Below are 27,995 nucleotides of genomic sequence, written 5' to 3' on the forward strand. Positions count from 1 at the left end.
AAAACCTAACAGGATGCTATATAACAAACTGGAATTCGCACCACATTTTGAGGTGCATTATATTATTAACCGGTTTAAGAAATCTTTAAAATGCACCGTCAAGCTCTCCCAGTTCTAAATTGCAGATCTGTCCCTGGAGATCTTTTGAATATTCTTAGCTTGAAAGGAGCTGGTGTCTGCTCTCAGTGAACTGTGGCAGCTGATCAGCTCAACTGTACACCATTCCAAAATAGGACTGGAGCCCTCGAGTTCACAGGATTAAATAGACCCCATCTGCCACCCAGCGCTTTCACTGCCAGTTCGTGTATCCCACTCGGTCAGGGAAATGTCTGCAAACAATACCTTCTGAAAAAATGTTATATCTGCGTTGGTGGCGAAAATAATCAATCTGTACGAAAAAGGTATGTTTAATTGTTGCTTCCTATGTATGGATGCTGTGTTTTGAAGATCGATCCATAACTACATGTCTTGATATATGTGCATTGGGCCCCCTTTGTGGCTATTTATAAACTGCTGATTCTGATTGTTGTCCGGACAATAGCTCCAATTAAACTTCTGAACTGAAATTATTATTTTTTGGAAAATAAAATAATTATATGTTAGATTTCTAATCCGAACATTCAGGAAACTAGCGAAGCTGTAACCATAGTATCGATGAAACCAGAACGTGTAATTAGATATAACGGAATATATTTAGCAACACAGACAATTATGGTAGGAACACGGAGTACCTTCAGAGGTTCTTGGCACTGAAGAAGCTCGTCAATACAGAAAGCATGTTTACAGTGGATACTCGATAAGATCGCATAATTGGGACTTTTCGATCGTACCTGTTATTTGAACCACCTTATTACCCAAACATATAAGAATTAAAAAAAACTTTTTTAAGCAGCTTCCAAAACAGTCAAGCTTACTGTGATAGTAAAGCCACTGTTTGCGGCCAAATTTAATTTTTGGTTGATAATTCAGACTGGCTATTGTGCTGAAGATTAAGCACAATACATTTCCAAGCTATAACTGACCAGCATTTTATTTATTTTACGATTAAGCTTTTGCGCTTATCAAGGTTAAGGACGATATTGCTGGAGAACGGAACACTTTTTCATTTTGGACACCCAAAGGCACATTTCCAATGGTGAAGTTGGGTGGAGCGCAGTCATGCTGGGTTTGCGCTTTCCCATGCCCCCCAAACGTCTCTGTTTTCTATCATGGTTCTTCCCCTTGGTGAAACTGTATGACATCGGTGCTCTTAATCTCAGTGGCAGCAGTGCTGCTTTCTGTCAATAGGAACCTCTTGGGATTTAGTTGACTTTCTCCTTCTGGTGGCTAAAACCTGTACTGGACCTGCTGCAAGCTGTGTTACTTCCGGCAGCCTGGTTCTGTATGCTTTAAGAACATAACATAAGAACTGAAGAAATAGGAGCAAGAGTAGGCCATTCGGCCCCTCGAGCCTGCCCCGCCAATCAATAAGATCATGTCTGATCTTGGCCTCAACTCCACTTTCCCACCCGCTCCCCATAACCTTTGACTCCCCTGTAGCTCAAATATGTCTATCTCCGCCTTGAATATATTCAATGACTCGGCCTCCACAGCTCTCTGGGGTAGAGAATTCCAAAGATTCACGACCCTCTGAGAGAAGAAATTCCTCCTCATCTCCATTTTAAATGGGCGAACCCTTATCCTGAAATTATGCCCCCTAGTTCTAGATTCCCCCACGAGGGGAAACATCCTCCCTCCATCTACCCTGTCAAGCCCCTCAGGATCTTATATATTTCAATAAGATCACCTCTCATTCTTCTAAACTCCAATGAGTATAGGCCCAACCTGCTCAACCTTTCTTCAAAAGACAACCCCTTCATCTCAGGAATCAACCTAGTGAACCATCTCTGAACTGCCTCCAATGCAAGTATATCCCTCCTTAAATAAGGAGACCAAAAGTGTACACGGTACTCCAAGTGTGGTCTCACCAGTGCCCTGTACAGTTGTAGCAGGACTTCCCTACTTTTATACTTCATCCCCCTTGCAATAAAGGCCAACATTCCATTTGCCTTCCTAATTACTTGCTGTACCTGCATGCTAACTTTTTGTGTTTCATGTACGATGACCCCCAGATCTCTCTGTACCACAGCATTTTGTAGACTCTCTCCATTTAAATAATAATTTGCTTTTTTATTTTTCCTACCAAAGTGGATAACCTCATATTTTCCCACATTATACTCCATCTGACAAAATTTTTGCCCACTCATGTAACCTATCTATATCCCTTTGCAGACTCTTTGGAGGGAATTTTCCCAGCCCTGAGGAGGTGGGTTTGGAGGTGGGACTGCCAGGAAAATGGTAGAAACTGGGAGCGGGTAACAACCCCGCTCCCAACCCGCCTCCGTGCCATCTTCCCGGGAGGCTGGTCCCCGAGTCGCTCGAGGTGGGAAGGGGATTAGAGCCAATTAACTCCCTGTTAATAGGTAGTTAGCAGGCAATTTTGAGGCTTTTCCCCATTTTATGCCTGCAATTGTGGGCTTCCCGATGGCTGCGAACCTCGCCAGGGTCAGTGAGGTGAGCAGTGGGTCTGCGGGGGTGAGAGGGGTCGACATGTCAGATGTAGAGGTGAGTGATGGGTGCAAGTGTGGACAGGTAAGTATGAGAGGTGAGTGTAAAGTTTTAAAAAAGTTTCCTTACCTTTGCTTCTTTCTGAAGGCTTCAACCGTTGAGGGTCTGGAGGTTCCTCATCTCAATGGCAGAAATGACAGAATGGCTGCTGCATTCTCAGATTCAGCAGCCATCTGCTTTCTGCTGAGGAGAGAGGTTAGGTGAGCCTTTGTGCAAGGGCTCACCTTAGAACAGAGATTGTCAGTATTTGACAGCTTCTCAAAGCTGTCAAACGCTGACAATTCATCTGTCAATTTTTTCGACAGATGAAGCATCATCTGTCACTGGCTTTCCCTTAATTGGCCGGTAAGCCCACAAGGCGGGCTTAACAAGGCCAATCAAAGGAAAATAGCGTGGGTTCGTCATACGTCGCTGGGAAAGGGACTAGAACCCGGAAGGCAGCAGTCCCACCCCCAACTTGTCTTGGCTGGCAAAATCCAGCCCTTTGTGTCCTCCTCACAACTCGCTTTCCCACCTATCTTTGTATCATCTGCTAATTTGGCTACAGTACACTCGGTCTCTTCATCCAAGTCATTAGTATAGATTGTAAATAGTTGAGGCCCCAGAACTGATCCCTGAGACCTTTTCAGACATCAGCGGAGGCTAGTGGAAGAGTCCTGAAATGCCAGCATCCTGACAGGCAGGGATCAGCATCCATTCCTATTCTACTCATGCCTGCTGCTACTGGGCACTGCCTCACCATGGCCACTGATCTGTGTGACACTGAACCGTACTCTCAGTTCTCTGTGTGACCCATTACCAATGCTGTTGAGGACAAGAGATACGTGTTCCAATCTGTTACCTAGGCCTCTGTGACTGCAGTCTGAGAATCATGGGAGATGGCCAGCATTAATGTAAAGTCATGGTAGGTTCTCCCACCTTGTCTGTGCTGGTAAGATCAATGAATTCTTTCTTGACTTGTTTCCATGTACATGGTGTTGTGGAGGAGACATGAACACTGGTGGCCACTTCCTCCCATTCCTTCTGAGATGCTCTTCTGATGGGCCTTCAGTATTCACTGTCAAAGGATGGCATCTTCCTCTGCTCCATTTCCTCAACAAAATCCCGTTGGAGGACAGGACCATTCTGTGGCCTACTCTACTCCTTCCAAACATTCTTTCAATAGACACCTGCTTGTTTTCCAAACATCTATAATCTCAGTGTTTTCCCAATTAAAACATGCTTTAAATCTTGCAGTATCACATAATTTCCTACCCCCCAATCAGAGGCAGTTTACACATCTGGAGCTTGGCTGACATTTTATAATTAGGCTGATCCAGGAAATTTGAATGCTCCAGTCTCAGCATCAAGCATTCCATAATCAGAATTAGATGCAGCATATAGCTCTTTGCTTTTCCTCAGCAATGTGCCTTAAACACAACTTCAAAAGTGCACCCTTATTGCACAGTGTGATTTTTTTTTTCCACCTCCTAAACCAAGGTTTTTTATAGCTTTCGGCTACTTCTTCGGAGTGGTCTCAACTCACTGCTACAAAAAAAATGCATCACTTGGAGTTCAGTAGTTGGAAACTGCAGTTAGAATTCAATTCTGTGCAATGCAGTTCTCCCGCTGCACCAATGCAAGATATGCAGTACAGCTTCCCTGAAATTGTGATTTGTGAGCACTGTGACGAGAATTAATTTTATTTGCCCATAGTGTATGGGATTTCTCTGAATTCTGTTTCTCAGCTTACAAATGGGTTATTTAAACAAAATATACCACTCTCCATGGGGTATGGTAGCATAGTGGTTATTTTACTGGACTAGTAATCCAGAGGCCTGGATTAATGACGTGGAGACAGTTCAAATCCCACCATGGGTGCTCGGGAATTTAAATTCAATTAAATAAATCTGGAATAAAAAGCTAGTATCAGTAATGGTGACCATGAAACTACTGGATTGTTGTAAAAACCCATCTAGTTCACTAACATCCTTTAGCCCTTTGATGTGCCTCAATAATTCCGAGACTCGATGTTAGCGAAACAAAACAAGACTTTTATTAACTTAGAAAGTAACACGTAAGAGAGAGAGGTATCTTCCTTCTGGAGACTGAGGCCAGACTGAGCTAGCTTACAAAAGGGGCCAGGTATGGGCGGAGCCCGACACACACAGCACATTCCAATAAACAATACAATGAGGACTGGGGGAAGGGAAATGACACTGAAACCGACCACAGTCACAGGCAGTGATGAATGGAATATTTCATCACATTCACCCCTTCTATAGATTTAGTCTGTTCGGGGGTTTGATAGTCCTCTGCGACCGACGTGGCTGTTGTGGTGCCGCGGGTGTCGGCTGGGTGTCTCCGGTAGTCTCCTGGGTCTCTGCCGGGGGTGCCGCCAGGGTTGTTGAAGGGGTAGTTGGTGGGGGTGCCGTTGGTCGATGTTCTTCCGGGGGTGATGAAAGAGTAGTGGGTGGGTAAGAGTTGCTGTGATCGTTGTTGCTGCTGTTGCCGTGGTTGTTGTCGATGCCGGCTGGGGCGACGTCTTTTATGGACACGGTGTCCTCCCTTCCGTCGGCGTGCCGGACATATGCGTATTGGGGGTTAGCGTGGAGTAGGTGTACTGGCTCCACGAGAGGGTCCGTCTTGTGGCCCCTCACATGCCTTCGCACGAGTACCGGACCTGGGGTGGAGAGCCATGACGGCATGGATACGCCTGAGGTGGATTTCCGGGGAAAGGCAAACATTCGTTCATGAGGCGTGGCATTAGTGGCCGTACACAATAGCGACCGTATCGAATGGAGCACATCCGAGAGGACTTCCTGCCAGCGGGAGATAGGGAGGCCCTTGGTCCTTAGAGCTAGAGTGACTGCTTTCCATACTGTCCCGTTCTCTCGCTCCACTTGGCCGTTACCCCGGGGGTTGTAGCTGGTGGTACGGCTCGTGGCGATCCCCTTGGACAGCATGTACTGGCGTAGCTCTTCACTCATGAAGGACGCCCCCCTATCCGTATGGATGTAGCTCGGCATACCGAACAGGCAGAACAGGCTGTTGAGGCATTTAATGACCGTGGCGCTGGTCATGTCTGGGCAGGGGAAGGCGAATGGGAACCGGGAGTATTCGTCCACAATGTTCAGGAAGTAAACATTGCGGTCGACGGACGGGAGGGGGCCCTTGAAATCTAAGCTGAGCCGCTCAAAGGGCCGTGTAGCTTTGATTAAGTGGGCTCTATCTGGGCGGTAGAACCGAGGCTTGCACTCAGCGCAAGTGCGGCAGTTCCTGGTCAGAGACCGAACTTCCTCAATCGAGTAGGGTAAGTTACGGGACTTTATGAAGTGGAACAGCCGCGTGACCCCTGGGTGGCAGAGGTCGTTGTGGAGGGTCTGTAGCCGATCCCCGGTGGCGCTGGCACACATCCCTCGTGAGAGGGCGTCAGGGGATTCGTTAAGGGCCCCTGGCCGGTAAATGATGTCGTACTCGAAGGTGGAGAGCTCGATCCGCCACCTAAGAATCTTATCATTTTTAATCTTCCCCCTCTGTTTATTGTTGAACATAAACGCTACCGACCGCTGGTCGGTAAGTAGGGTGAAGCGTTTGCCGGCTAGGTAGTGGCGCCAGTGGCGCACTGCCTCCACGATGGCTTGGGCCTCCTTTTCCACGGAGGAGTGTCTGATCTCGGGCCCTTGGAGGGTCCTCGAGAAGAAAGCTACGGGCCGCCCCGCCTGGTTGAGGGTGGCCGCCAAGGCGAAGTCAGACGCATCACTTTCCACTTGAAATGGAGTGTTCTCGTCCACTGCCTGTAGCGTGGCCCGCTCAATATCCTGCTTAATGCTTTTGAAGGCGGCGTGGGCCTCAGCAGAGAGCGGAAAAGAGGATGCTTTCAAGAGGGGGCGGGCTTTGTCGGAGTAGTTGGGGACCCATTGGGAATAATAAGAAAATAACCCCAGGCACCTTTTCAGGGCTTTGGGAGTGTTGGGCAGGGGCAGCTCCCGTAGGGGGTGCAATCGGTCGGGGTCTGGTCCGATTTCCCCATTCTCCACCACGCTGCCTAGTATGCAGAGGCGCGTGGTGTTGAAAACGCACTTGTCCTCGTTGTAGGTGAGGTTGAGTTTTTGTGCGGTTTCCAGGAACCCCTCGAGGTTCGAGTCGTGATCCTGCTGATTGTGGCCGCAGATGGTGACGTTGTCGAGGTAGGGGAAGGTTGCCTGCAAGTGGTGGTCATCGACCATGCGGTCCATCTCCCTCTGAAAAACCGAGACCCCATTCGTCACCCCAAAGGGGACTCTGAGGAATTGGTAGAGGCGTCCGTTCGCCTCGAAGGCGGTGTACGGGCGGTCCTCTGGTCTGATAGGGAGCTGGTGGTACGCTGACTTGAGGTCGATGGTGGAGAACACCCGGTATTGGGCGATTTGGTTCACCATTTCTGATATGCGGGGTAGCGGGTAGGCGTCTAGTTGGGTGTACCTGTTGATCGTTTGACTATAGTCGATCACCATCCGTTTCTTCTCGCTACCCCTTACCACTACCACTTGGGCGCGCCACGGGCTGTTGCTGCGTTCAATAATGCGCTCTTTCAGGAGCCTGTCTACCTCGGTCGCGATCTCCCAGCTGTACCTCCTGCTTTTGGTCGCTATTGGCCGGCAGTTAGGGGTAAAGTTCGCGAATAGCGAAGGCGGCTTTACCTTCAGGGTAGCCAGACCGCACACTGAGGGGCGGCTGGGACCCACCGTACTTGAGCGTGATGCTTTGGTGGTTGCACTGGAAATCCAGGCCCAAGATCACGCTCGCACATAGGTTCTTCATGATTAATACTTTAAAATTATCGTATACAGTTCCGTTAACGCCCAATTGTACCGTGCAGTAACCCAGAATGGTCGATGTCTGGGTTTTATCAGCCACAGAGATGGTACCCTGAGCAGGGACCACCTTTAGGGAGAGTTGCTGTGCCAGTTCAGGGTGGATAAAACTCTCCGTGCTTCCACTGTCAATTAAACATTTAACCCGGCACCCGTTTACCTCGATGTCCACCATTGATTTGGATAGCGGGTGCGGCCTGGTCTGGTCCACTGTGACTGATGCCACTGTAGGGCCCTGATCGATACAAGATGGCGTCCATGCTGTCTGCTCATAAGATGGCGGACCCCACGAGGTCGGGCAAGATGGCGTCCAAGATGGCCGCTCCCACGGCGCACACGCGGCGGTGGCGGGTTTTCCGGCGGTTGGTTTTCCGGCGGGGTTCCCTCTGCACACCTTCCCGAAGTGCCCCTTCTTACCGCACTTAAAGCAGGTGGTGCCTTTCGCCGGGCACAGGTTTCTGGTGTGTTTTGGCTGCCCGCAGAAGTAGCAGTTGGGTCCCTGACGCGTCGCGGCTGTCGTAGGGTTTCTGGGGGGAGAGCGGGGCCCCGCCGGTCTCGGGCTGCTGGGCGGGGAAGATGCCTTCCAAGATGGCGGCGCCCTCGGCGCACACGTGGCGGCGTGGACGGCGCGGGCTGAAGAGTAGGCGTCCGAGTTTCTCTGGGCCACATCCAGGGATCGCGCAGTGTCCGCAGCCTGTTTCAGGTCCAACCCCGTTTTTTCCAGCAGTCTTTGCCGGATGTAAGTGGAGCTGAGGCCTGTGATAAAGGCATCGCGAACAAGCTCGTCAGTGTACACTGCGGCTTTTACATCTCGGCACTTGCAGTCTTTGCCAAGCATTTTCAGGGTGCTTAGGAACTCCTCCACCGATTCCCCAGGTCGCTGTGCGCGAGTAGCGAGCAGGTGCCTAGCATACACCTCATTCGTAGGCTGCTGGTAATGCGCCTTTAAGATGTCGCAGGCGGCCAGGTACGTATCGGCGTCTTGGATGAGGGGGTAAACCCGGTGGCTTACCCAATTCCGCAGAATTCTGAGTCTCATCCTCGCAGCGTCCGTAGCGTCTTTGACGGCTGCGGAATTGTCCAGGAAGAATTCCATACACTCAAACCAGTGTCCGAAGCGTGCTGATGCGTCCGGAGCATGTTGATCCAAATCCAAACGTTCGGGTTTCAGGAGTTGATCCATAGTGTTGAAAAATAAGTTAATAAAATTGATGTGCCTCAATAATTCCGAGACTCGATGTTAGCGAAACAAAACAAGGCTTTTATTAACTTAGAAAGTAACACATAAGAGAGAGAGGTATCTTCCTTCTGGAGACTGAGGCCAGACTGAGCTAGCTTACAAAAGGGGCCAGGTATGGGCGGAGCCCTACACACACAGCACATTCCAATAAACAATACAATGAGGACTGGGGGAAGGGAAATGACACTGAAACCGACCACAGTCACAGGCAGTGATGAATGGAATATTTCATCACACCCTTACCTATGTTTGACTACTAGCTGCCCTCTGCCATTCAGTTGTATTCAAGAAGGTGGCTCACCACTAACTTGTCAAGGACAATTAGGGATGGGCAATAAAAAATGGCTTCTGCAACTGCATAATGGGACAATGGCTTCTATTCTTTGTCTGAATAAACCGTCACCAATCACACCCAAAATGGTAGAAACTGATTATCAATCAATGTCATCTAATCAGGACAGCAGAGGAGTTTATGGAGAGAACTCCTGCAACCAACACTACCAAAACAGATTAAATGGTTATTCATCTCATTGTTGTTATTGAGACCTTATTGTGCAAACATTGTCTGCTTTGTTTGCCTACAGAGCATTATGCCTATTTCTGGAGCCCCAGAAATCCCAGGATAGCCTCTTTCTTGGAATTTCATGGACATCCTATTTATGGAGCTGTGTCTTGCCTCCATGCCTGTTGCAGCTAAGTCAAGACCATAATTAACTGGTACTTCAAGTGTTGGATTCTTATAACCATAAAACCCTTTGAAATAGTGTGGTTGATTTTACCCCTTTCCGGAAACTGGGGCACTAAAAATGAGCAGATTATTTTCCCACTCAGATTCCAACCATTTCCAATTTTAACTTGCAGGGTTTTGCAGGTGGATAAGGCACCTGCCTAAAGCAGACAGGAGCCTCAAAAATGTAGGCACATCAGGTTTCCATTACATCAATAGGACTCCGATGCCATTTTAACCAGGATCTGAGCAGAGAAGCCAGCAAGGTTGCTTACAGTCTGGTTCAGTCTGAGACAATGGTTGGAGAGGGGATGGAATCAGTGGTAAAGGTATAGAGTTTGTGGCAGGGGCCGAAGACAACGGCCATAAACCCTTTAGCTGGAGGAAGTTACAGCTCTTCCAAGTCTGCATATTGGTCAAGCAGTCTGAAAACACAAAGGCAGTGGAAGGATCAAGAGAGGTAGTAGGACTGGAGAGGTAGGCTTGGGTATCATCAGTGGAAATTGACCCCATGTCAAAGAATCATAAAATCATAGGGATTTACGGCAGATTCTGTACCGGCCAAAAAAGAGCTATCTCGCCTAATCCCACTTTCCAGCTCTTGGTCCGTAGCATTGTAGATTATGACACTTCAAGTGCATATCCAAGTACTTTTTAAATGCGATGAGTGTTTCTGTCTCTACCACCCTTTCAGGCAGTGCATTCCAAACCCCCACCACCCTCTGGGTGAAAAGAATTTCTCCTCAACTCCCCTCTAATCCTACTACCAATTACTTTAAATCTATTCTCCCTGGTTATTGATCTCTCTAAGTGAAATAACTCCTTCCTATCCACTCTATCTAGGCCCCTCATAATTTTATACACTTCAGTTAAGTCTCCCCTCAGCCTCCTCTATTCCAAAAAAAACAACCCCAGCCTATCCAATCTTTCCTCATAGCTAAAATTCTCCAGTCCTGGCAACATCCTCATAAATCTCCTCTGTACCCTCTCTAGTGCAATCACATCTTTCCTGTAATGTGGTGACCAGAACTGTATGCAATACTCTAGCTGTGGCCTAACTTGTGTTTTATACAGTTCAAGCATAACCTCCCTGCTCTTATATTCTATGCCTCAGCTAATAAAGGTAAATATTCCGTATGCCTTCTTAACCATCTTATCCTGTCCTGTTACCTTCAGGGATCTGTGGACAGGCACTCCAAGGTCCCTCTGTTCCTCTCATGGAATACAAGAGGCAGCATGTAAATGACTTTGCCAAAAGTTGAACCACAAACTCTTTTGAGCAATTGAATTAGCCAAAAACATTACAGCAAAAGAAACTACAGGAAAAGTCTCCAATTTTCCAAGGGAGCCTAAAACAGCCATAAGGCCCCTCATTTACAGAAGTAAGCGGCCAAACGCCTATTTTAGATTGTCGCCCGAGATGTCTAAAAAATGTCCCGATCCAATATTGGGTCAAACAACTTTCAGGTTCTTTGGGTGTGGGATGTTGGTTCCCAAAATTGGTCCTTGTTGCACCTATTTTATGCCAGGAAAACAGGCACAGTGAGATCCAATTTCTACTCCTTGGTGTCTATGATATCTTCCATACTTCTGGCAAGTTACATCCCAATTATACACAGTTATGGGATGCAACTGTTTTAAAATGCTTATGTATGTATCATGACCAACAGTTTTTCCAGACAGGAATTTACAACTGGTAAGGCTTCTGATACTGGCCTCCCAAAACATAAGAACATAAGAAATAGGAGCAGGAGTAGGCCAATCGGCCCCTCGAGCCTGCTCCGCCATTCAATAAGATCATGGCTGATCTGATCCTAACCGCCAATCTACTATCACAGAACCATCTCCTGAATCTAACAGAATTAGACACACGAAATAGGAGCAGGATCAGGCTACACGGCCCCTGGGCCCGCTCCACAGGGCCATGACCGATCCGAACCTAGACTAATGTCCAAATTCCTGCCCGCTCCCCATAACCCTTTATTCCCTTTACTTCTAGGAAACTGTCTATTTCTGTTTTAAATTTATGTAATGATGTAGCTTCTACAGCTTTTTGGGGCAGCATATTCCATGGACCTACCACCCTCTGAGTGAAGTAGTTCCTCCTCATCTCAGTTTTGAAAGAGCAGCCCCTTATTCTAAGACTATGCCCCCTAGTTAGTCTAGGGGGCATAGTCTTAAACATAAAGTTGTTGAAGGCACATGCTAACTTGTCAATGAATTAACTTGGCAGTTATTTATGATCAGTAAGTTTTTAAAAAGTTGGTTGCTAAGGATTGTCTTCAAATAAATTGTTTTTAGATTAAGGAATTGATGCGCTATCAATCACTCAAAAGACTGAGGTTAAGCGAGTAACTAACAGGCTTTTATTAACAAGAGAATGAAGGTGTGCCTCGAGTGGTCGACCAGTCCAGAATACAGAGGGACTGTGGAGCAGTCACCTTTTATACCTGGACTCGTGGGAGGAGTCAGCCAAGGCATGTACACAGTGGAATACAAACAGTGGTTTACCACATTCACCCCTTGTTTAAAAATGAGTCCGGCGGGGTAAAGTGTATTAAAAGTTTGTGTATTGGAGTCTCTCCGGAGGTCTTGTCTGCCGCTGTGATCGATGTGGCGACGGCAGGGGTAGTGAAGCTTCCGGCGTCGAGTACCGCGTAGGCTGGGGCACTGGTGTGTAGTCCTCGTGGGTGTTGAGCGGGTCGCGGGGCCCAGGCGTGCCGTCTGCTGGGGTTGGATATTGGATCGTGGGGGGGGGGGGTGGTAGTGGGTTACTGGGGCCCCCGAGGGTGCGAGGTCTCGTATAGAGACTGTGTCCTCCCGCCCGTCCGGGTACACAATGTAAGCGTACTGGGGGTTGGCGTGGAGGAGGTCGACCCTCTCGACCAGGGGGTCCGTTTTATGGGTCCTCACGTGTCTTCTCAGTAGGACCGGCCCTGGGGACGTCAGCCATGGCGGTAGCAATGTCCCCGATGTGGACTTCCTTGGGAAGACAAACATTTTCTCATGAGGGGTGGCGTTAGTGGCAGTGCAGAGCAGTGACCGAATAGAGTGGAGCGCATCGGGGAGCACATCCTGCCAGCGGGAGGTCGGAAGGCCCCTAGACTTTAAGGCTAGCAGAGCAGCCTTCCAAACTGTCGCATTTTCTCTTTCCACCTGTCCGTTCCCCCGGGGGTTGTAACTGGTGGTCCTGCTTGTGGCAATACCCCTAGCGAGCAGGTACTGGCGGAGTTCGTCGCTCATAAACGATGAGCCCCGGTCGCTATGGATATAGCTGGGGAAACTGAACAGGGTGAAGAGGTCGTTCAGACATTTAATGACCGTGGCACTGGTCATGTCCGGGCAGGGGATGGCGAACGGGAAACGGGAGTACTCATCAATAATGTTGAGGAAGTACACATTACGGTTGGAGGAGGGGAGAGGCCCTTTAAAATCAACGCTCAGGCGCTCGAAGGGGCGAGTGGCTTTTATCAGGTGAGCCCTGTCTGGTCTATAAAAGTGCGGTTTGCACTCAGCGCAGACTTGGCAGTTCCTGGTCATGGTCCTGACCTCCTCAATGGAGTAAGGCAGGTTGCGGGCCTTGATGAAGTGGAAGAACCTGGTGACCCCTGGGTGGCAGAGGTCATTGTGGAGGGCCCGCAGTCTATCGATCTGCGCGCTGGCGCAGGTGCCACGCGATAGAGCATCCGGGGGTTCATTGAGCTTCCCGGGCCGGTACAAGATCTCGTAATTGTAGGTGGAAAGTTCGATTCTCCACCTCAAGATCTTGTCATTTTTGATTTTGCCCCTCTGCTTGTTGTTAAACATAAAAGCAACTGAACGCTGGTCAGTGAGCAGGGTAAATCGTTTTCCGGCCAGGTAGTGCCTCCAATGACGCACAGCCTCCACAATAGCCTGGGCCTCCTTCTCAACAGCGGCGTGTCTGGTCTCCGGGCCCTGGAGGGTTCGTGAAAAGAAGGCCACGGGTCTCCCCGCCTGATTAAGGGTAGCAGCCAGGGCAAAGTCGGATGCGTCGCTTTCCACCTGGAAGGGGATGGATTCGTCCACTGCGTGCATGGTGGCTTTGGCAATGTCTTCCTTGATACGGTGGAAGGCTAAGCGGGCCTCTGCCGTCAAGGGAAAAGAGGTGGACTTGATCAGCGGACGGGCCTTGTCCGCATAGTAGGGGACCCACTGGGCGTAATAGGAGAAAAACCCTAGGCACCTCTTCAGGGCCTTGAGGCAGTGGGAGTTCCATAAGGGGACGCATCCGGTCGGGGTCGGGACCGATGACTCCGTGTTCCACAACGCAGCCAAGGATGGTGAGGCGGGTTGTGCGGAATATGCACTTCTCCTTGTTATACGTCAGGTTCAGGAGTTGGGCGGTGCAGAGGAATTTTTCGAGGTTTGCGTCATGGTCCTGCAAGTCATGGCCGCAGATGGTCACATTGTCCAGATATGGGAAAGTGGCCTGCAAAGCATTTTGATCGACCATCCGGTCCATCTCCCTTTGGAAGACGGAGATCCCGTTGGTGACGCCGAAGGGAACCCTAAGGAAGTGATAGAGGCGGCCGTTTGCCTCAAAGGCAGTATACTGGCGGTCCTCAGGGCGGCTAGGCAGCTGGTGGTACGCTGATTTTCAGGTCAATGGTCGAGAAGACGCGGTACTGCGCGACCTGGTTGACCATATCAGCTATGCGGGGGAGTGGGTAAGCGTCCAGCAGGGTGTAGCGATTTATTGTCTGGCTGTAGTCGATGACCAGGCGCTGCTTCTCGCCGGTCTTAACGACCACAACCTGGGCTCGCCAGGGGCTGGTGCTGCCCTCAATAATCCCCTCCTTCAGGAGCCGCTCCACTTCGGTTTTAATGAAAACCCTGTCCCCGGCACTGTATCGCCTGCTCTTTGTGGCGATGAGCTTACAGTCGGGGGTGAGGTTAGCAAACAGTGGGGGGGGGGTGGTGACTCTGAGTGTGGAGAGGTTGCACCTGGTGCGCGGCGGGCAATTTGGAAGCTGCTGGCTGCGAGTGGGGGGAGGGGTCCACCGTACGCCATCGTAACACTTTTAAGGTGGCACTGAAAATCTAACCCCAGTAGAACGGCAGCGCAGAGGTGGGGCAGGACCAGGAGTTTAAAATTATCGTACACAGTCCCGTCTACTAAGAGTGTTACCACGCAGTAGCCGCCAATGTCCGCCGACTGGGACTCGGAGGCCATAGAAATCCGCTGGTGCGCAGGCAGGACTGGGAGAGAGCAACGCCGCACCGTGTCGGGGTGGATGAAGTTCTCCGTGCTCCCAGAGTCAAAAAGGCAGATTGTTTCGTGACCATTTACCTTCATGTCCATTGTGGACCGGGCCAGTTGGTGCGGTCTCGCTTGGTCCAGCGTAACGGAGGCCAGCGTAGGGGTCGGTGTGTCGTTGCGGGTATCAGATGAGGCGGTGTTGGGGGCCAAGATGGCGGCTGGCGTCCAAGATGGCGGCGTCCATGATCCCCATGTGGCTGGAGGCGTCCAAAATGGCTGCTGTTCCGGTGGTTCGCACATGGCTGCGGAGGCCCAAGATGGCGGCCCGCACGGCCCACACGCGGCGCTGCTGGGGTTCGGGGTGGCTTTGGCCCTGCAGATGCTGGCGTAGTGTCCCTTCTTCCCGCAGCCCGAGCAGATTGCATTTTTCGCCGGGCAGCGCGCTCTGGGGTGTTCGGCCTGGCCACAGAAGTAACATTTCTGGCCTTGGGACACTGCTGCTGTAGTTGGGCCGTTGCTGGGATGTGGCTGGGGTGGCACGGCGCTATGAGACGGTCCTACCGTGTCCCAGGCTGTCGTTCCCCGTGGCGTCCACGGTGCAGAGGAGTAGGCATCCATGCCCCGGTAGGCTGCGTCCAATGATAGTGCGAGTTCAGAGGCCTTGTTGAGGTCGAGGTCACTGCTCCAACAGTCGTTGTCGGGTGTAATTGGACCTGTGGCCCGCCACAAAAGCGTCCCGGATAAGTTCCTCTGTGTACACGGCGGCCTTTACATCCTTACAACCACAGGCCCGGCCAAGCACAGACAGTGCCTGAAGGTATTCCTCGGTCGATTCCCCAGGTTGTTGTTTACGACTGCCTAGGAGGTGCCTGGCGTACACCTCGTTCACTGGGCGCGTGTACTGGTCCTTGAGGAGCTTGAGAGCAGCCGTGTACAAGGTCGCGTCCTGGATGACCGAGTACACTCGGTGGTTCACTTTGGAGATCAGGACATCCAGTTTGTCCTCATCCGATTTGACCGTTGCAGCGGAGGCGATCAGGAATTTTTCAAAGCACTTAAGCCAGTGAGCAAACTTGGTGGATGCGTCCGGCTCCCGATGGTCTAAGTCCAGGCATGCTGGTGTGAGGATCTTCTCCATTATAAAAAATCTTGTTAATAAAATTGATGCGCTATCAATTACTCAAAAGACTGAGGTTAAGCGAGTAACTAACAGGCTTTTATTAACAAGAGAATGAAGGTGTGCCTCGAGTGGTCGACCAGTCCAGAATACAGAGGGACTGTGGAGCAGTCACCTTTATACCTGGACTCGTGGGAGGAGTCAGCCGAGGCATGTACAGACATGTACACCGTGGAATACAAACAGTGGTTTACCACAGGAATTAAACCAATAAAGTACAAGAGTGTTTCAGTGTTTAGAGTGTGTTTGCGTGCATAGAACACCTTAAGGGTATTGGGCTCATGTATTCCATGTATAACATCTCTACCTGAAAGACCCACCTCAAACTAGCAAGGGATAAGAGTCCTAACAAATTGTTGCATTGCAATAAAACTAAGAAAATATGAAAGCAGTATTTGCTTGGAAAGTATAAACTAACCTCTTGTGGACTGTTTCTAGATTTTTTGACAATTATTATGTTGGATAGTATTTTGCTTTGAGCTCCAATTTTACAAATGTTCTCTACTGGCGGGAGTCTTGCCTGACAGCTGCACATGTTGGGAAATCATGTGTGCACTGCCCGTGATTTTTCATCCATTAAAATGGATAGAAGGAAATTTGAGCGCAGTGCACACACAATTTCCTGACGTGATGAGATTCCATGCTGCTCGTGCCGCTTGTAAAATTGACTCATGTTTGCTACTTTAAATTATTAATTTGTACATAAATTGGATTAAACATCTTATGGAATGGGTGCAGCATTTAGTATTTTTGCCCTCTGAATTGACAGGAGACGTGGGAATCTTGGCCTTGGCCACCCCATTAACGCCCAAAGCCTGCCTGTTGAAATTTTTTGGCAAGCTTGTAAAAGATGAGCAGCCCACCCACATGAAAGAGGCGGGAGGCTGGCTAAATGTGCAAATTGGGGTCCTATGCCAGTTGCAGTATCTCGATTGCATTTTTCAGATACCAATGAGCAGCCAAGTCAATGGTCCTTTAAAGCTTTTAATTTTTTTTTAGTGAGCCCAGGAAGAGTAGGAGTGCCAAAAAGACACCCTGCTGCCGGCCTGTTCAAGGCCCCTCCCGTCATTGCTGTCCACTTCTCTAGGCCCGACCTATCGGCCACATTAGCATAGGAGTTGGCCAATTTCTGGTCCATCTAGAATTGGCAAGCTGCAGCAGGGTGCACATTTGGTGCCCGCAGTTCACCAGTGGCATGTTACTGAGGCCCGGGCCTCAGAATGTCTTGGGGCCTCCCACTGGCACAAAGAAACTGGTGGTCGGAGCAGCTGCTCTACTGACTTTGCGCCTGTTTTGGATGCTACTTGAAAATCACCTTCCACATGAGAGACTTATGGCAAAGCTAATGGCATATGGAATTAAGGGGAATGTGGCCACTTTGATATTTGCCCTCATGGGGGAATCTAGAACTAGGGGGCATAATTTCAGAATAAGGGCGCACCCTTTTCAATCGGAAATGAGGAGCAATTTCTTCTCTGAGGGTTGTGAATCTTTGGAATTCTCTTCCCCAGAGAGCTGTGGAAGCTGGGTCATTGAATATATTTAAGGTGGCGATAGACAGATTTTTGAACAATAAGGGAGTCAAGGGTTATGGGGAGAAGGCAGGGACAAGGTACTGAATTTGGATGATCAGCCATGATCTTATTGAATGGCGCAGCAGGCTCGAGGGGCCAAATGATCTACTCCTGCTCCTACGTCTTATGTTCTTATGATAGAGAGTTGATTGCAGGTAGAAAGCAAAGGGTAGGGGTAAAGGTCGGGTCTGTCCCATTAAACCATATTACAACTAAGCAATACAACCCCCCATACTCCCCACCCACCAGCAGCCATGTAATCTCCTGGGAGAGGCAAAAAAACAGATAAAATAACCTCTAGGCTAATTCAGGGAAAAAATAATTCTTGGAGATGCCTCACAGGCCCCTGGAGGCAATTAACAACGAGTTCCAGGAGATAGTAATGGCTATGAAGTACATCCCATCTATCTTTTGTATGTAGCAATATCAGCTTTTGCCAGGAACTTGTCCAACTCCCCTTTGAATGTTTGCAGAGAATCTGCATCCTCTGCATGAGCCATCAACCTACTCCAAATGTAAACAATCCTCGGGGGAAAGAAAAGCATCCAGACAACTGACTAGTTCTTTGTTTAGGTAGCTTGTGTGCATATACCCTCTCTACTTATCTAATTCAAATAATCTCTCCACACAGTCTAGCCCTTTCATTCATTACATTATGTAGTGAAATTACCTGCCACTTATCAGCCCAATTCTGGATGTTCTCTGGGTTCTGCTGTAAACTGGCATAAAGTGCTTCATTATTGAAAGAGTTGTGAATGGAGCTGAATACTATAGAATCTTCACAACTTATTACAGAGGGAAGGTCATTAATGAAATCTGGAGGAACTCTGACAGTGATGTCCTAGGGGTGTGACGATTGTCCTCTGACAGCCATAGCCATCTTCCTTGTTAAGTATGATTCTAGCCACTTAGGGTTTTTCCATTGTTTATTCCATCCCCCACCACCCACCATCACGCTAAGCTTTATTAGGGCTCCTTAATGCCATAGTTGGTGAAAAGCTACCCTGATGTTGACCTTTCCTCTGGAATCCAGCTTCTGTCCATGCTTGGATCAAGGCTGTGACAAGGTCTGGGGCCAAGTGGTTCTGGTGGAACCCGGACTGAGCATTAGTGAACATGTTATTGGTGAGTATGTGTCACTTGATGGCACTATTGATGACTTTTTCCCAACACATTGCAGATGAAATATGAACTGACTAAATCAGTTCACTAAAGATTGTCAAAGAAAGAAAATCTTGCATTTATATAGCGCTTTTCATGACCTCAGGATGTCCCAAAGCACTTTACAGCCAATTAAGTGCTTTTTGAAGTGTAGTCACTGTTGTAATTTAGGAAATGTGGCAGCCAATTTGCACATAGCAAGCTCCCACAAACAGCAATGTGATAATGACCAGATAATCTGCTTTTTAGTGATAAATATTGACCTGGACACCAGGGATAACTCCCCTGCTCTTCTTCGAAATAGTGCCATAGGATCTTTTACGTTCACCTAAGAGGGCAGACAGGGCCTCAGTTTAACGTCTCATCCAAAAGACAGCACCTCCGACAATACAGCACTCCCTCAGTACTGGAGTATCAGCCTAGATTTTTGTGCTCGAGTCTCTGGAGTGGGACTTGAACGAACAACTTTCTGACTCAGAGGCGAGAGTGCTACCACTGAGCCATGACTGACGCAAAGCAAATCATGTATGAGGATGACAATATTAAATTTAATTATTTTTACAGATATGGCTGTGAAAGAGCATGAACAATATACCTATAAATTTAAGGATACAAATCATTCTGCTGAATTCCTTGATGCTTTTAAAGAGTTTTATCGGAATGAATTATTCACAGATGTTACTTTGGAATGTTTCTCAGGACGGTTATTTCACTGTCACAAAGTCGCTCTGGCGGCATGCAGCACTTATTTCAAAATAATGTTCACAGCAGATATGCGGGAAAAAGCCACCAGGATTATTAAACTTCCTAATATTGATCACAACATCTTGGATGCCCTTGTAAGCTACGTCTACACATCAGAGGTGTTAATAACAGAAAAAAATGTCCAAAGCCTGTTAGAGACTGCAGATCTCCTACAGTTTATATCTGTTAAAAAGGCATGTGAAAACTTTCTGGCCAGGCATCTAGATGTTGACAATTGTCTAGGAATGCATTCTTTTGGAGAATTCCATGTTTGTACAGATTTAGAGAAAGAGTCTCGAAGGATGATCCTCTCTAGGTTTGAAGAAGTTTCAAAACAGGATGAATTTTTAGACATCAGCAAGGACAAACTCTTCTTCATTCTGTCCAGGGACAACCTTAATGTGTGGAAAGAAGACATACTTCTGGAAGCCATTATTAAATGGATTGCATACGATGTGAATAACAGAATTGAATGTTTGAAGGAATTGTTAAAATACATAAAAGTTGATTTGGATGAATTATACCTCAGAACAGCACTTGAGTTGAATGGGCGGCGTCTTCTCACCAGTGACATTAAGATGCACTCTTTAAAATGCCATGTTCTAAAACTGAGTGAAAGTGATAACATGAATTCACTGCCTTGCAAAAAGTCAACAGGTGAAATGTATATAATTGGTGGTTATTATTGGCATCCGCTTTCAGAGGTCCACATTTGGAATCCATCGATTGATTTATGGACACAGGGTTCACAGATGCCCGATCACACAAGGGAAAGTTACAGTGTTTCTGTTTTGGGGCCAAACATTTATGTAACAGGTGGTTACAGTTCAGATAACCTGGAGGCCCTGGACACAATGTGGATTTATAACTCAGAAATGGATAACTGGACAGAAGGGAGCCCAATGTTGAAGGCTCGTTACTATCACTGCTCAGTGGTGATGCATGGATGTGTCTATGTGATGGGCGGTTACAGAGGTGGGGCTCCAGCACAAGATGCAGAGTTTTATGATCCTCTGAAAAAGAAATGGTTTCTGATTGTAAACATGCTAAAAGGTATGTAACAAATTTCACTGCAAGTAATCAAGTAGATTTAACCTCTATATTGCTTGTGACTAAAATTAGATGAGGCTCTGACACCATAGCCCCAATTTTAATCAGATCCACCCGGCAGGAACGGGGCTTTTTCAGGTGGGACACCCATTTTATAAACTGGGCTGATTTTATGCTCTATTGCAGTCAACAGAGTGTAAAATCGGGTCCCATGTATCTTTAAGAATGATGCTAGAATTTAGATTTTAATTTAAGTAAATGGTAGAAGGGATAAAGTCTCTATTTATGTTTTGCGAATTATGATACATAAGATTTATTTCAGTTTAAAAGCAATTAAATTAGTGGAGAATCACTTAAAATGTAGCTTATATTCGTCTAAATATGATGTTGGAATTAGTATTCCCTCAGCGAGGTTTTTGTTCTGTCTGTTACTGTTACTAATAGAAATCTGATGGATAGGGGTTGGAAATGCAACAGCTTGTGTCCTCCGGGACGTCGTCTACGTAATAGGAGGTCACCATGGTTACCGAGGAAGCTCCACTTACGATAAAATTCAGAGCTACAGATCGGATCTTAATGAATGGACGATAGTCACCATTACTCCACACCCAGGTATATTACAACATTTATAATAAAACTGAAATTAAGAAAACTTTTTATTGGTTTTGCATTTTCTGCAAAATGGCCTGGATTTTGTGGTCCGTGGCAAACAAATGGCGCTAGTTACACTTACACTTACACACAGACTTTCTATGGGCTTTTGCACTGGAATTTGTGGTAATCTGTGTGAACAGAGCAAGCAGCAGTGTGTCTCCTTAACCAATCAGATTGAAGAATCTAATACAGCGTCTAAGCCAGGAAGTGTAAGTTAGAATAGTTAATTTGATGCCAAATCATGTACAGAAAGCAAAATAAAGAGAGGGAAAGAAAGATGGGATTAAAAGGGATAAAAGGGACCGAAAGTAAAAAGTTTAAAAAATTTTACATATTTTTTAAAATCTCCAACAATAATTAAAATCTGAAGGAATGAGATTCTACACTTGTAAAAGTTAGTTTTCAGTGCCAGAGAGGTTGTTTTGCAATAATTAAGACTTATCACTCCATTAAAAATTCACTTACATTTGAATGGACAAGCCTTATTTTTTTTTGGCGTGTTTAGTTGGTATCTATCACGTAAGTACCGCAACTTCATGCCGTTCCATGAGATACTATTATAGCGAAGCTTCTGGAGGAGCAGGGCAACTTGGACAGCAACTTCCTGATTTCCGTGTTGAACTGCACCTGTGCGGTTGTTGGAAGTTGCTGTCCCATTTACTCTTTAATAACGGTGAGCGCTAATAGCCTCACCATTACTTTTACCATCAAATCCAGGCCAATATATTGCACCATGCTCTAAGATTGTTGTCTTCCTGTCATGTTTCTGTCCAACTGTAGTGACCTTTGTTGTGCGCTTGGGCTCGATTACTCTGTGACCGAGCCAGGCAAGTGGCAGGTGTCTAAAACTAGGGATTATAAATATAAGATAGCCACTAATAAATCCAATAAGAAATTCAGGAGAAATTTCTTTACCTAGAGAGTCGTTAGAATGTAGAACTTGCTACCATATGGAGTAGTTGAGGCAAATAGCATAGATGCATTTAAGGGAAAGCTAGATAAATACATGGGAGAAAGGAATAGAAAGATATGCTGATAGGGTTAGGTGAAGTAGGGCGGGAAGAGGCTATTGTGGAGCGTAAACACCGGCATAGACCAGTTGGGCCGAATGGCCTGCTTCTGTGCTGTAAATTCTATGTGATACACTCAGTTACTTTCAGGCTGTAGTTATTTCTTCATGCCACAAATGAAATTGCAATAAAACAGACTTATCATAATTGCAAATATAGAGGAAGAAATGGGACTATAGAACTGGTTGATTTAAAATGGAAATTCAACTAAGCGAGTTACAAAAGATCTATGTCAGGAAACTTTCCTTCCAGCAGAAGCATCAAATGTTTGTAGAAATCAGAGATAAGTGCCATTTTTTTAAGGGAATAAGCTTGATTTCAGTTCGGTTTACCTTTAGCATATGTGTAAGTAAAGAGACTTTAAGTATGGAACTGTTTCACCTCTGTGAAATTTCTCTGTTGTCATATAACCATTATCCTTTATGAAGTAATACATATTTTTTAAAATCATTTATTGATCGGAATATTTCAAACTTAAATATAACTTGGATAAAACCTTCAATACAGCACCAGCAATCTTAAAAGATTTATGCAAATATACATGTCAGGTTATCTCATTAGCAGCAGAAAACGTTTTTCTTTTTTTACCCACCAATAAAGTTAAAATGTCTCTTATTTACCTTCTGCTTAAGAATTTAAAAAAGTCAAGGACAAGAAAACAGTTTGGTCCATCAAAGATTGTTCTTTTAATACTTCTACAAATTTGGATCTGCCTTAGATACTTTCTGGGGCACAGTAACATCAGTTGCTCCCATAAACAATCTTGAGCGTATTACTTTTTATGGGAGTTGCCTCACACTGCTATATATCGACTTGTACACTAGTGCAACCGAGGAGTGTAACAAAAGCATCCCTTGTGATCTAGACTGAAAAATCATGCTTTTCGCATGAATGCTGCTTCAATCTTTTGGAAGGGAGACCGAGCAAATACTTGGTGAGGCGAGGCTTGATACAAAACACTAAGCTGCTTTATTTCACAGCAAGTGAACATACAGTGCAACAGTTATGATCAGATTCACTTCATTCAATCAGTACAACTTATCTTTGCATAATGATACAAAAGAAAACAGACCATGCTTCCTCACAATAGTGGGTCATCTTACTTGACATAGACAAGGAGCTGGAATTTCCATTCAACTTGCTTGCTCTGACTCTTATTCAGCTACAAGATGATCCCTGAATGAGGTAAAGGTGCGCCTATGTGTGGTGGGGATGATTTCCCTGGAGCGTTATAGGCCACAGGTAACTCCATCTCAGTGAAGCAGCCTTCCCAGAGGGACCAATTTCCAGCAGCCTTTGTCTTGCAGTGTCAAGTGGTGCCAGGCCCACATCTGTGCAGGCATTGGAGGGAGCCTCATTGCTATTCTCTGGAGAGACAGTGACATCTGTGACATAGAAACATAGAAGATAGGAGCAGGAGTAGGCCATTCGGCCCCTCGTGCCTGTTCCGCCATTTAATGAGATCATGGCTGATCACCCAAATTCAGTACCCTGTCCCTGCTTTCTCCCCATATCCCTTGATCCCTTTAGCCTTAAGAAATATATCTAACTCCTTCTTGAATATATTTAACAAATATAATAATAATGACCACACCTTGCAGCTCACTGGTATAGGGCACAGGCACTGAGGTGCTACTGGCCAGTGTTATTATTGACCAAATAGTCCCAATCCGGTCTTAGAAATCCTAATATAAGTGTGACATCAAGCTTCAAGACATTTATTGAGGCAGTGGTAGCTGCCTCTCCAGAAATCATCAATATCCTGAGTACCTACTCCTGGTGCCTTGTTGCTGCAGAAACCTCCTGAACTATCACTCTCTTCAGAGTGTTCTGCATACCATGAGAAACTTCCTGTAATGTGTTCCAGATGCGTTTAATGGACTTCTCCCACTTCTCCATCATCTCAACCATATGCATTGAAATTGTCTCCACTGCCTGCATAAAGATGTTTGCTCTTTTGAAAATGGGGCTCCTGAGATTTGTGTCCTTCACCTTGTGTTGTAAAAGTGGACCTGAGTAAAACATTGTGGCCCTTAAAAAAAAAATGAGTGCAACCCATGGTCAGGTATTGACGCAGAGGTGCAGGAAGGCAGGATTAATCACTAGTTATAGATGTTTCTTGAATACTCCTGAAATACAATTTGATCTTAAACTTCTTCTGGTCATTGTTAGGTTGATGTTTGAGAAAACAAAAAACTCTAACCAAAAGCAAATTGGACAAAGATTGGAACCATTAACACAATGTGAGCCTGTTGCGATCTATTTAATAGCAGCAGGTTTGAAAACTAAATGCCATGACCTTCAGAGGTTTGAGAGTCAGTTAAAAGATATTTTAAATAATTATTGGTAAATGGACATAGCTTTTATTGGACAAATGTTTATAACTCAGATGTGTTGCTTTTTTTTTCTAGAGTATGGGCTGTGTTCTGTGGCTTTATACAACAAGATTTACCTTGTTGGTGGCCAAACAACTATCGCCGATTGTTATGACGCAGAAAAGAACGAATGGAAGCAGATAGCCCAAATGAATGAAAGACGGATGGAATGTGGTGCATTGGTGATGAATGGCTGCATTTATGTTACAGGTGGATATTCTTATTCTAAGGGAATTTACCTGCAGAGTGTTGAGAAATATGACCCTGAACAAGATTCTTGGGAAATAGTAGGGAATCTGCCTAGTGCCATGCGTTCACATGGCTGTGTAAGTGTATATAATGTATAAGCATAATAACATTGTTGTATTTACAATGTGAAGTGATATGGACCTGTGGATAAACTATAGAATATATCACTGGCGGTGATAGGTTATGACTGTTGTTTCACCCTAGGGAATAACTATGACTCACAAATTCTGTGGGCAAAAAGGGAATCAAGGGATATGGGGTAGGGTGGGAAAGTGACGTTGATGTGGAAGTTCAGCCATGATCTTATTGAATGGCAGAGCAGGCTCGATGGGCCGTATGGCCTACTCCTGCTCCTATTTCTCATGTTCTTAAAATGAGTTATGATGAGTGAAATAATGCCTGAAACTCACTAGAAATAAGATATAAAAGATATTCAGTAGGAAACTATAAAATATAAGGGTGATTCTGTGTTCCCAGTAGGGAGAGGTGCTCACGGGGAGCACATTACAGGCTGTGTGCCTGCAGTATCCTGAAATGTACCTCCTGTGAGCACTGCTTCTTGCTAGCATGTCAGGTTGTGGAATCACCTCTCTGGAACATATTCCATAAGTGAGGTAGGTCTGAGAACTTGTAAGTGATAAAGTCACCAATTTAGTATGTCCTAATTCCACTGCTTCCTATTGGGTATCCTGTTCACACCATATAGTTGATTTAAAAAAAAATTGTTGTTACAGTCCAGAGGCATAGCATGTTGGTGAAACAACATACTGCACCAGTAATAAAAAGCCATGATTTTACCATATGGAAGGCTATATTCTGGTGTTGTTTAGTGGCAACAGCCAGAGACACATGCTAAAAGTGGCAGAAAACCAGAGGATAAACTGAAAGCATCATTTGTTTCCTTTTCTACAGTATTCAGTACTTTTCCTTCTCAAAAAGTTTGAAATTAGTAACAAATTTTTGCTGACCAGGGCCTCTTAAAGCTTTGTTAATAAACATTCAGAGAATTGTGTGACAGTTCCACACTGAGAAAATTACAGTGACCTTATAGGAATTAGCTCCCATTAAATAGCACATTTTATGATTTTTTTGCCATTTTTCCACAAAAAAGATTGAAAGAGTTACTTTTAATGTATTTTTAAAGCATAGTGTATTCTCGCAGGTTAAAAAGTCTCTGACTTGATAGGTAGTTAGGATGATATGCTTGTCCATAATTGTAAATAATGGGCAATTTATCATACTGTCTCAACAATTGGAAAGCACCTCACCCCCATTGTGTTGGAATGTCTTTGGTCCCATTGCCTTGAACAGAGGGAGATAAAATGGGGACACAGGCAGGGAGGCTTTTGAAACAGGAAGGCTGCGTAGGCTGTCAAGTTTGTTAAAGAGAAACCTGTGAGGGCTTTTGCAGAGACCAAAAGTCCGATAGAAGCTATCTTGTTTAAGCCAACCCGCTGATGTAGGCAAGCATAATGTGTTTTTTATTTTATGTGAAGATTACATTGTATGGATTGAACTGAGTCCGATCATAACAGCTGTTCTGTATGTTCGTCTGCCAACGCCTCATGATGCACTGCTTCTTTATGATGTCCAGGTTACTGACTCTGATGTGGTAGATCTCTTGCCAGGCTCCTCCCCTCACTGACAGTCAGCCCCTAGGTAGGTTGCCAGCAAGAAGAATAAAGTGCACACCAACCAACCCATGATTTTTTGAGCATCTCACAACGTTCTCTTTCAGGAACTCCTCCATTGTTAGAAAGAGCTCTGTCCTTCAGTAGTGAAGGAGTGGAGTGGAGTGGAGTAACTCAGACGTGCCTATTTACCACAGAGTCCTTCTGGGTAACAGTGCAGAAAGAATCCTGAGACTGCATCAATTACCATCAAGTTTAAATTGCTCTCCTCTACTTGCAGTCTTTCGACGTGCCTACCACCCTCATCCCTGCCCCCACCCCCAACCAACTGAAATTTTAAATGCCTATTGCTTTTGAAGACTGATGTGAGAACTTGTGGGCATGTAAGATAGTCCAATACCTAAAAGCAATGATCAAATTGGGTAATTGCTTAGATCATCTCAAGGCAAAGACGGTTTGTGTAGTTGGCATTCTCCCATGAAAGCAATCTAAGATATGAGAGCTAAAATAATCCAGGTTAAGACAGTTTACAAAGATCCAAAAATGTAACAATCACTTTAAAATCATATTTACTTTTTCACTAAAGTTAGCCAACAGGAATTTTAGCCCCACTATGATTGACAAAATCTCTTAGGGAGCTGGTTTCGAAAGCAGTAGAGTATCTTATTTGTTTATATTTTTGGTGCATATCAAGGGATAACCTAGCAGAATGTAGAGCAAAACTTATTCTACTCTGTCCAGTGATGTGACTTCACCCCAACCTCAGATGTGTACCTCATACTGTAGCATACATATGACATAGTATTACATACTATTTACAGCACAGATACAATTCGGGCCAACAGGTCTATGCAGGTGATTATGCTCCATACGAGTCTCCTCACATCTTATTCATTTCATCCTATCAACCTATCCTTCTATTCCTTTCTCCCTCATGTACTTATCTAGCTTACTCTTAAATGGATCTATGCTATTCGCCTCAACTACACTATGTGGTAGAACGTTCCACATTCTAACCACTCTGAGTAGTTTCTCCTGAATTCCTTATTGGATTTATTAGTGACTATCTTATATTTATGGCCCCTAGTTTTGGACTCTTCCACAAGTGGAAACATCTTCTCTACATCTACCCTATCGAACCCCTTCATAATTTTAAAGACCTCTATCAGACCACCTCTCAGCCTTCTCTTTCCTAAAGAGTTTATGTATCAGTCTACATATTACATTCTCCACACCAAGTGTTTCTCAATTATCCAAAATTGCCAACCTGCTGCCATTTGTGCAAATTGTGAGCGGTTTCATACTTGGGCCCACACTGACTATATGGATCATGACTGTCAAAACTAATTTTACTTACAATCCCACACCCCATCAATTTAGGCGAGATTCAACCCACTACCTAGTATGGACAATAAAGTATTTTGAGATAGAAATAAGATGTGTGGCTTGAAAACAATTTAGATATTTTGTAAATGTATAGGTAAGAAATTGTGTGGTTTCCTGCTGGATTTTATTTGCAAAATGTTTTAAGACATCCGAATTAACAATTTTGCATCCATTGTTGCAGATTTTATATTACTGAAGCAGAGCAATCAGACTTTTGTAACATACTGAAACAGATTCCTGTTCACAATTGTGATGTGTAATTGTGTAATGCACTTAATAAAAATCAGCCCAAAA

General features: G+C 45.8%; 1 protein-coding gene across 1 annotated transcript; it reads left to right on the forward strand.

The window, feature by feature from the left end:
* The first annotated feature begins 194 nt into the window (after positions 1–194).
* Positions 195–27,992, forward strand: klhl23 (kelch-like family member 23). The gene is made up of 4 exons (XM_085986228.1): positions 195–401; positions 19,107–20,339; positions 20,796–20,948; positions 24,472–27,992. The coding sequence occupies exons 2-4, from the start codon at positions 19,109–19,111 to the stop codon at positions 24,780–24,782; spliced, it is 1,695 nt and encodes a 564-aa protein (XP_085842354.1). The 5' UTR covers positions 195–401; positions 19,107–19,108; the 3' UTR covers positions 24,783–27,992.
* The last annotated feature ends 3 nt before the right edge of the window (positions 27,993–27,995 follow it).

The sequence above is a fragment of the Somniosus microcephalus genome, chromosome 4 (assembly GCF_052327205.1).
Source record: "Somniosus microcephalus isolate GS21.2 chromosome 4, FLI_Smic_1.0, whole genome shotgun sequence".
Classification (NCBI taxonomy): domain Eukaryota; kingdom Metazoa; phylum Chordata; class Chondrichthyes; order Squaliformes; family Somniosidae; genus Somniosus; species Somniosus microcephalus.

What these genes read in the sequence shown, in the direction of transcription:
- klhl23 (XM_085986228.1), top strand. Translation starts at nt 19,109, where the DNA reads ATGGCTGTGAAAGAGCATGAACAATATACCTATAAATTTAAGGATACA. An exon ending in GATTGTAAACATGCTAAAAG is followed by an intron (nt 20,340 to 20,795) that starts GTATGTAACAAA and finishes TCTGATGGATAG; the next exon opens with GGGTTGGAAATGCAACAGCT. An exon ending in CACCATTACTCCACACCCAG is followed by an intron (nt 20,949 to 24,471) that starts GTATATTACAAC and finishes TTTTTTTTCTAG; the next exon opens with AGTATGGGCTGTGTTCTGTG.